General features: G+C 45.6%; 1 protein-coding gene across 1 annotated transcript in view; it reads right to left on the reverse strand.

Annotated features, from left to right (window-relative positions):
* Window positions 1-1,483, reverse strand: part of CAPN14 (calpain 14) — a 24,589-nt gene extending 23,106 nt beyond the window's left edge. Inside the window, exon 1 of the mRNA XM_021697668.1 lies at window positions 1,259-1,483. Within this exon, the coding sequence (XP_021553343.1) occupies window positions 1,259-1,483 (225 nt within the window). The remainder of the gene's footprint in view (window positions 1-1,258) is intronic.
* Window positions 1,484-10,507: the final 9,024 nt, after the last annotated feature.

A 10,507-nucleotide genomic window follows, 5' to 3' on the forward strand; every position in this document is an offset into this window, starting at 1 on the left:
CCCGTCCCCCAACATAATGGCCTCTTTGCCCTTCCGCACTGAGATGCAGTGGGAGGTGGGGCAGGTGGTCTCTGCCCCATGGTGAGCACTAAAGCCCTCATGTTCTGCATTGGCACAGCTCACCCAAGGTCAGGTGTGTGACGGACTCTATGTCAGCAGTTCCCGAATTTTCTGGGAAAAGTAGAATCTTGACTGCTATCTAGTTTGGGAGGCCCTCTTGGGAATTTTGCACACAGAAGGGACTTAGTCTGGGGCCATATGCTTTGATGGGCAGGCTGAACAGGGCCCAGAAGGACAGAGAATCTGTAGCACAGGCTGACTCCACTTTGTTCACCAGCCATGTTTGGGAAATCTATTGTGTAAATCAAGTTTGGCGGGGGCTGGATTGCCTTTGAAAACATTAAGTTGCCTTTTAAAGGAATTGTCGGGCGCCTGGGTGGCTCAGTTGGTTAAGCGACTGCCTTCGGCTCAGGTCATGATCCTGGAGTCCCAGGATCGAGTCCCGCATCGGGCTCCCTGCTCGGCAGGGAGTCTGCTTCTCCCTCTGACCCTCCTCCCTCTCATGCTCTCTGTCTCTCATTCTCTCTGTCTCAAATAAATAAATAAAATCTTTAGGAAAAAAAAAAGGAATTGTCAAAGCACTTTAGAAAGTGAAGAACATTGTTATAAAGTAATTAATAGCTTCTTTTTTTTTTTTAAGATTTTATTTATTTATTTGACAGAGAGAGCGAGAGAGGGAACACAAGCAGGCGGAGTGGGAGAGGGAGAAGCAGGCTTCCCATGGAGCAGAGAGCCCGATGTGGGGCTCAATCCCAGGACCCTGGGATCATGACCTGAGCCGAAGGCAGACGCTTAACGACTGAGTGACCCAGGCGCCCAATAGCTTCTTAATTTATGTGTTTTGTGGGCCTGATTTGGGGGTTGGGAGTGAAGGTATGTGAGAATGTGTCTCCCTGGCCGATGGCATCGGCAGCGGCTCAGGATGCCCTGCCATCTTGGATGAGGCCCAACAGGACTTTGGCTGTGGCTGCCCAGCATATTTCTGGGCAGGGGCTGAAGGAGACCACCTCAGAGCCACCACTGGTTTTCTCCATCTGGAGAATAGGAATGTGGGCACTCACACATTCCCCTCACGTGGGGATCAATGGCACTGAGTAAGACCTGGCATCTGGAGCACCCCAAAGGAAGGTCTGGGTTGACCTGTGTGTGTGTGTGTGTGTGTGTGTGTGTGTTGTGGGGAAGCACCCTCCTCGCTTACCGGAGGCCTCCTCCACTGCAGGCCAGGCGGCAGCTTCCGCAGCAGGGGCCCGCTGCCCACGGAGCTCAGGCTGGCTGGGAAGCTGTCATCTTCAAAGAGGCGGCCTTCCATCAGGCACCTTTCCCTCAGGGCCTCATAGTCCTGCTTGGGGAGCTGCGAGGAACCCCCCAGTGAGTTCTTCCGCCCCAGCTTCCATCTGCCTTGGAAAGGTAGCCTCAGAGACATGACTCTGAGTGGGTCTTCCCGGATAGTCTCTGTTGCTCCTGGAATGGAGAGCCCATGTTCAGGTTACTCACTGCCGGTTGACACTCTGCCATTCCCCCAGCGAGGAGGAGGAGGACGAAGAGGTGAGATGGGCGGCAGCACCTGGTCCGATTCTCATCCTAGAGAGTGGGGTTCCTTGAGCACGTGTTGCGGTTCTGGGCTCCTGCAGCCAAGGCCTGAGGAAAAGGAGGGCTCTCTCCAGCCTCAGGGCTGGGTCCTGGGCCCCTGACCATGTCACAGGGACACTTCTGTTTGGGTGGCAGGGGCAGGGGGGAGGAGAGCAGCAGGAAGCTAAAGTTCAGTTCATAGGTATTGAGGGTCCCTGTGCCAGACAAGGAAGGAGCAGTGGATGCCCCTTCTGTCCTCCCTCACAGGGCTGTCACCCCCAAGCTCATTCACGTCCTCCTGCCTGCTCTAATGTCCTTCTCCATCTTCCCTACAAAACCGTGTCTCTCACTTTCCTCCTTCTACATATTCTTTTTTTTTTTTTTTAAGATTGTATTTATTTGACAGAGAGAGCACAAGCAGAGGGAGAGAGACGGAGAAGCAGGTTCCCTGCTGAGCAAGGAGCCCGATGTGGGACTTGATCCCAGGACCCTGGGATCATGACCTGGGCCGAAGGCAGCCGCTTAACCGACTGAGCCACCCAGGCGTCCCTCCTTCTACATATTCTTCAAATTAACTCCTTCCTTAAAGACATTTTGGGCAATGTAAAAAAAAAAAAAAATCACATACATATTATGGTAAATACTGACAGTTGTCTGTATCTACCCATTCCCTCCTTCACCTTATTAATAGGATCGCAGCTTTGATCACTCAATAAAACTTGATTTCCCAGAGCTTCTTGCAGGACAGTTTGGCCAATGAGATGAAGGTGGCAGTCTACAAGGTGGGGCTTTTGGAAAAGCTGCGACTTCCCCAATTTTCCCAGTTGGCACTACTTTTGACTTCCCCACTTCCCATTCCTGGAAAGTAGATGTCACACCTAGAGAGGGACCACTAGAAAAAAGTCACATGCTAGAAGGAGTCTGGATCTTGATGACTTCCTTGAACAAATGGTCCAGCCTCGGTGACTTGCCTCTAGACTTATTACATGGGAAGGACAAACCATTTGCTTACTTAAGCCATGGTAGTGGCCAGACTCGGCAGTGTTCTCTGTGTTAGCTAGTGTTATGTGTCTCTGTTACATGCAACCATAGCACTCGCAAGTGATACTCAATGGCACGGAAAATTTTACATACTCTTTTGGGATATAAATGGATCCTTCCTCTGAAGCTTGTCAACAAGCTTCACATTAAGAGCTCTGCCAGCCAATTGGGCCCCACCAACCCCAATATTCTAGCACATCCTTATATCTCCTATGTCTATTTTTGCACAGTAGTGATTCATTAAGTCGATGATTTTATGGCCTCTATGATTTGCATTCCTATCTACTTAGAATCTGAAAATGTCAGAGCTAGCATATGCCTTAGAAATCATCAAATCCAGTATTTCCCCAAAATTATTTTAGCAGTGGAGTTCCTTCTTCAAATGAAATCCTGTAGATACTCAAGGGTAGAGGCTTGATTTTACAAGTTGGACCACAGTGCAGCTTTGTAAGGTTTCTCATTCTATGGTTTGAAAACCACCAATCTTGGGGCGCCTGGGTGGCTCAGTCATTAAGCGTCTGCCTTCGGCTCAGGTCATGATCCCAGGGTCCTGGGATCGAGCCCCGCATCGGGCTCCCTGCTCGGCGGGAAGCCTGCTTCTCCCTCTCCCACTCCCCCTGCTTGTGTTCCTGCTCTCGCTAACTCTCTCTCTGTCAAATAAATAAATAAAATCTTAAAAAAAAAAAAAAAAGAAAACCACCAATCTTACCTAGCCCCTCTCATTTTTCAAGTGTTAAAACTGAAACCCATTCATCCATTGGCTCACCAAAAATTTTATTGGGAATTTTTATCTGCCAGGCTTGAGCTAAGCACCATTCATCAGAGATAGTCCCTGCCCTAATGGCTTTTCCAGCCTAGTAGGGGTCAAGTGATCTTCCCAGGGCTACCCAGGGAAAATTCATCAGAGCCCTATCCAGAACCCAGGGCCCTGGCTCCCATAACCATGCTCAGCCCTCCATGGCAACAGCTCCCATTTGTGCCTTACAGTGCTTGGGACAGAATGTATATGCACTGAAGCAGCCTACAAACAAGCCTATGCCAAGCATGAGTACTCCCTCCCAGCTGTAGGAGCGATCTGAGGGGCCTCTTCATTCGTCAAGATCCCGCCTATCTCCAAAGTCCAACTTTATCCTCTCCACCAGGAAACCTTCCTTGTGTGTCTGGTCTTCCCTGAGTTCCCCTCATTCTGAAGGTCTACTGACCCACTGTCTACCACCGAGGACACCCTACCACCTTCTAACTGGTGCTTCTCAAATTATCACCAGTGAAGCAGCTGTATTTTTTTATTTTCAGCTTGTCACAGAAATCAATGAAAATAAATTAATAGAAAAATGAAATTTAAAAAAGATATAGAAAATACAAACCCTCCTTTAAAAAATTTTTTTCAGATTCAACATAAGTAAAATTATTTGATCAATTACTATAAAATAAGTTTCTAAACACTTACCTTTAGTTCAGCCTATCATGCACCGCTAGTGATCAGTTCATGAAACGATCTTGTTCTTGGGTCCCATTGTGGGCTCTGCTCTGAGTGATTCACACACACGGAAACCTCCTCTGCCTAATACCGGTTTTTCCCCCCACAGGATTAACACCGATGGAATGCTGTTTGTCTCACACCCTTAACCTCTCTCTGAGGTGAGGACAATCTGATTCCCGGCTGTTCTCATTTGTCACAAGTGCATTCATACTTCCTGGGGGACGACTCCTAACCTGGGTTACAGGGATCCAAACGCTATTATTGGGGCCTTGTGTTTTCCCCTGAGTTTCTTCCTGATATGGGCTATCAGGCAAAGCTTCCTCCACCCTGACTCCTTCTTCCAACCACATTTACATCTGTAAACAAACACAAGGCCATTCAGATTCCTCTCCGTGCCTGAAAACATTGCATCTCATGACAAGTCTTGGTGCCTTGTCGGGCTCAGAGGACAAAATGCCCATCACAAGATGCTTTCACCCTCCAAATTTCAGAACGAGGCCAAACGCATAAATATCTTGTCTTTAAATAAGTACTCCTAAGGCACCTTAAGGAGAGTCTAGACCCAGATGTGGGCAGTTCGCAGGTATTACATGTCTTCTGTATGTTATAACCTGTGGCTGAAATTGACTCTTTCTCAGATTGCCACAGCGCTCTGCAAAGGGCCAGGTGTATCTTGGTTGTATTTGGAAACTCCTATTAACTATTGTAAGTAAACAGTGTCGGAGCAGGCCCATAACATACGACTATGCAAAGGAATAGGGAAAAGCTGACTGAGGCACATGATATTCGAGTATGCAACCTAAAGGCACACTGCCTTTGCCTGAGTGTCCTTTCCTTGGCTCCCCAGAGGTTGTTAGACTCCTCTGTCACGTTCTTCATGTCAGGATTCATTTGTACTCAGCAAATAAGTAGTCAGAGCCTCCATTTCACTTTCCTACTTGGCTCTACTCGCCTTCTCTGTAGACGTTAGGTGCAAGGTGGAGCTCTATGATGGTGAGGGGTGTCCCTGGTGCTCCGAATCCACATGAAGCCTTTTGGTGCTAACTGGCTGGTGAACACTGAGGGACAGTACCAAGTGGGACACCTGAGTGTTCCATGCCTGGAGTCCCTGTCCTGATATTCGGCTAATTCACATGTGTCCTGAGCACCTACTATGCGCCAGACACTGTACCCATGGTAAACATACACACATAAGGGTAGAGTTGGGGCTCCAGAAAGGAAACAAAAGAAATAAGAACCACATTCTCATCCACAGGTGCTACGGACCTGTAGAATCCTCCTAGGGAATGATTGATTTCCAGAGAACTCTGGCATCCTGCATAACCCACCAAGCTGTCAGAGGTAAAATTAGAAGAGAAACCTAGGCTTCTTGCACAATGGTCTGTCTGCATGATAAAGAGCATTGGATTGGAAACATGATCAATTCCAGGCTCTCGACAGCTGGAACAAAAGAACAAGACTAACTGTTGGCACTGCCTGATTTATCTTGGGCAGGGACTGTACTTCTTTGGTGTCATAGGCAGTGTGCAGTGGTCGTGGAGCACTAGATTTGGAATTAGAAAACCCAGGAGGTGGCTGGGTTTGTCCCCTCCTACTGTGTGACCATGGGCAGATCCCTTACCCTCTCTGAGCTGGTTTCCTTACCTGTAAAATGGAGATGACACATATTGTATACACTCTCAGGCCTCAAAAGAGCTAATGATATAAAGGAGTTTGAAAAAACTTGAGTCTAAGTCAGGAGTTAGCAAACCATGGCCCATGGGCCAAATCTGGCCCATTGCTGGTTTTTGTAAATAGAGTTCACTGAAACCCAGCTACACTACCTGTTTATGTATTGTCTATGGCTGTATCTACAACATACATTACAACAGCAGAGTTGGGTAGTTGCAACAGACATCATATGGCCAACAAGCCTGAAATATTTATTGGCTGGCCCTTTACAGACAAACTGGCTTAAATCATGGTCTAACTGACATAAATTGTTATGGCACAATGCTAGACACAATGGTAGGCTCCAAATAGGAATTCAGAGAATAAAATGTGATTAACTGGGTCCATCATTAAGAACTTATGTTAATGCGGGGCGCCTGGGTGGCTCAGTCGTTAAGCATCTGCCTTCAGCTCAGGTCATGATCCCAGGGTCCTGGGATCGAGCCCCGCATCGGGCTCTCTGCTCAGCGGGAAGCCTGCTTCTCCCTCTCCCACTCCCCTTGCTTGTGTTCCCTCTCTCGCTGTGTCTCTCTCTCAAATAAATAAATAAAATCTTTAAAAAAAAAAAAAGAACTTATGTTAATGCAACAGAATTTTATCTCTAATTGATTCATTAATTTTTTATAGACTCAACATTTACAGTTACATTTATGTCTCAAAAAGACTTGAAGATGTGGCCTGCCATTTCTCTCTGCTAAAGTCTTGTCTCTAATTCATTTTTTAGATGTGATGACATCAGACATTCCTGAGAAGTTTTCAGGTGGCTTTGTGGTTACTGATTATGAATAGGAAAACCCACATCTTTATGTATAGATCATGACCTGTTTGTAAAAGAGGAAGTTATTTTGCAACGTAGGGGAGCAAAATTTGCCACCCCAAAGTGTGTCTCTTTGGCATGTGGATTATTTTAGGCTGTTTATTTTTAAGAAACAGAAGACTCAAGAAGTTTTTCTTTTTTGCCTCCCTCCTAACTACCTAAGAAAGTTTAGATAGAGGACTTATTTCAGAAAAGGAACTATTACCATAGATAACTACAGTACAATATAAACTAGGTGTGATAGACAGGGTGGGACCTAGAAAAGTCTGTTGGTTAAAATTCCTCTCTATCTCCCATTGTTGCTATGGACCCAGCAAACATTTGTTTACTCTTTTACTCTTTTTCATCTTCGGGTGGATTGTTTTCCTTTCCTTTCAAGACCTAGACCCCTGCATCCTTTTCATTAGTTCTGGATGGCATATAGGCCTCAGTTGCCTGCCCGACTGCCTGTGGGCCTCATTTTCTTATGGAGCTCTCTTGCTTACATAATTAAATTTGATTTTCCCCCGTTAATCTGCTTCATGTCAATTTAATTCTTAGACCAGCCAAAAGAAGCTGGAAGGGTAAAGTAAAATTTTTCTTCCCGACAACAAAATTAATGGTTTGAAAGGATCATGCAAGTTTTTACTATTTAGGTTTGTCTAATTTAGATATAGTTTGTAACAGAAGACCCCAAGCACTCCTTTACTTATTAGGGCAGACATTTGTCTTTGAGGAGACAATGAAGAATGCGGCCCAGCCATGAGCTATAGAAGATAAGAATGGCATATATTTTTTTCTGGATTCACAGAGCCAGGCAATACATCATGAATAAACAGATGCTTGATAAATGCTCGCTGACAGGCTGACTAAATGAACAAATAGATGGTTCTTCATTTGCAAAATGTAAAGAATGATAAAGCCTGCCCTCTCCACCCCTCCCGATATGAAGCTGAAATGAGATACAGGATATGAAATATTTTTGTGAGCTGTCAATCATTCGGCTGCTCTTCTGTTTTTCTGTTCACATCCCTGAGAACTGTTTTAAGTTGAGGTTTGCTTTCAGGAGCCTCATTAACAGCCTTCCCTTCCAATCCTTGCTGGCTTTGGGGTTACTTCCTGGGGAATTATGCAGTTTCCAGGGCAAAGCACCCTGGGCAACAAAGTAAAATCAAGGTCAACCTTCAAGGAGGAAAGAGTCTCCAAAGGGAACATATACCTTGGGAGTAGATTGGGGGGAGGAGGGGCAGGAAGCGCCCTGCTTTAGCTGGTGATGCTAGGGGTTCCTATGGGCTCACTGTATGTTTATTTGGAGATGTTAAAATTTTGTGGCACTCTCTACCCACTCGCAACTGCCCCATCTTTCATCTGACTCCATGGGACACTGAACAGCCACGAATCTGTGGCTTTGTAGAAGTGCAGACGCCCCCATAGAGATAACTTTCCTTGGGCTTAGGAATATTCACTTAGCCTGTGTGGAAGATGTCACTCACTATATATGAACCAAATATCAGGCTAGAAGGAATTTGGTGGTCACCCCATTCAGCACCCCTGTGTGCAGGTGAGACTTCTGAGAGGTCCAATGGGCTCTCAGCCTGCTCAACCTCGTGGGGCTGAGTCCCTCATCCAGAATCCCACTGGGGTCATTCTGTTCCCTCAAGCCTGCTTCTGGTCTTAGAGCTCTCATCCACTAGCCTCAGGTCAGTCCCTGCTCCTGTTTCTCCACCACCTTCCATACTTCTAATGGACAAATCCTTTCAATTTTTCTCTCTTCTGAACATTTCAAAAACACATTTGGATAGGAATGAGTTTTAAAACAGATTTAAGTTAGTTACTCTTATTTTTTTTTTAGGAGTATTTGCATCTTAAAGAGTCACAGACTTAGTGCTACATTGCCTACGTTTTCTTCCGACTGACCCTGCATTTACCTTCGGAGGGGCTATTTCACACCACTCCCCTTGGATCCACACAGCCCATGGCCTCAAACCAAATAGTCAGGCTCTTGGTGTTTTGGCCCCTTTCTGTGTAAATAACCTACAGCACACTCCTCTTCTCTATCCAACTTTTCTTTTTATGGGCACACAACTAAAAGGTGTTTCTTGCTCTCTTTGTTTCAAATGCATCCATCCTTCAAAGTTCAGCTCAGATTTCCCTTCCTCCCCAGGGTCCTCTCTGCACCCCCAGCACATCTGATCTTCTCCTCACAGCTGAGTCGCCTCACTGATGTATTGATGTTTTCCCCTTAGGAAAGGTATTCTAAGGGTCTCCGATCTTGTGTGACAGGCAGAGACCACTGTAATAGGAGCTGCCCAGAAAGAACAACCGTGAATCTGTTACGACTTAGTGCTTGCTTGCCCATTGTTCAAGCGTGCACACTGGGTAGGAGGTTGCTGGGTAAGAGCATCCCCTGCCCGCTGCAAGGCTCAGTCCTGGACTTGAGGAATGATGGCTTTGCATCTTAGGTTATGATTTACACTACTTAAATGCCAAGCTGTGCAGTTAGAAATTAAGGCAAAACTTTGGGGAAAGTAAGTTAATCAAAAACATCTTTTAGGAAAACGACTTGGCCGTGAATACTAAAGCTAAACATATATACACCCTACGATACAACAATCCCTGGGCATTACCCAACAAAAATGCTTAAATTTGTGCTCCAAAAGACATATACAACAGTATTCATAACAGCGTTATTCAAACTAGGCCTGGACTGAGAACGACCCACATGCGCATGAACATGGATAAATAGTATTGGGCTATATTCACACAACAGAATACTACACAGCACTGAGACTGAACAAACAAGAATTACTTGCTACAGTATGGATAGAATTCACAAACACCAGTACTGAGTGAAAAATATCCAGGCACAGAGAACCTCTGACAACATATGTAACTTTCAAAAAAAAAAAAGGGCAAAACCAATCTATGTGTTAGAAATCGGTTTATTGGTTACCCTTGGAGTGGACACATTTATCACAAAGCCAATTAAACCACTAATATATGAGTCTATTCTACTCCTTTCTATTGATTGTTTTGATGGTCAGGAGAGAGATTTATAGGGAGATTGGAAAGTGGTAAATTCAACTACATAAACAAGGCTTTATTGAGTGCCTCCCCATGGGCCAGGCATCACCCTTGATGATAGGAGTACAGGATGAATTAGTTTCTGCCCACAAGGAAATCACGGACCAGTAGCCAGGCTCCCACTCTAGAGAGGGCCTTCTTCTCTTCGCTGCAAGGTGCTCACTCCGTGTAATGGTCAGCACCCACCAGTCTAAGAATCCTCATTCTAAAAGTCAAAGACACCTTCTCGACCTGTCTGGTCAGGGAGAGTCCCCAGATCTAAAAACCTAGGTCTACTTCACCAGTTCAAGGTTAGGATCACTATTCCAGCCCTGAGCTCCCATAGACGATACCTGGCATTTCTGGAACAATGTTTAACCCATATCCAGGCTACCTCCCACCCAAATCACAAAAAGGATTATGAGCTGAGCTGAGAGCTGCCTGTCTTCTTCCAGAATCATCCAGAGCCCCAGTTAGTGACTTCTTATGTCCAGAGGCCAGCAAATGGCTCCAACCATGGTGATTTCCAGATTTCTAGTCTAAATGAGCCCTAGTGTCATACTGATAACTACTATATGATAGATGGAGGGGAGGAAAATTTCTCCTCAATCCTTTTAGGGTCCTGGCTGGGTCAGAAAATTAAACTGACCAAGACAGATTAACAAGAGAAAAGCACACAAATTTTATTGAATTTTTACATAAACACGGGAGCCTTTATAAGAGGATGAAGACCCAAAGTGGCCAGAGCAGGATGCTCCCATACCTTTTAGACAAAGAAACAAATAAAT

The sequence above is a fragment of the Neomonachus schauinslandi genome, chromosome 10, assembly GCF_002201575.2.
Source record: "Neomonachus schauinslandi chromosome 10, ASM220157v2, whole genome shotgun sequence".
In the NCBI taxonomy this organism is placed as follows: Eukaryota; Metazoa; Chordata; class Mammalia; order Carnivora; family Phocidae; genus Neomonachus; species Neomonachus schauinslandi.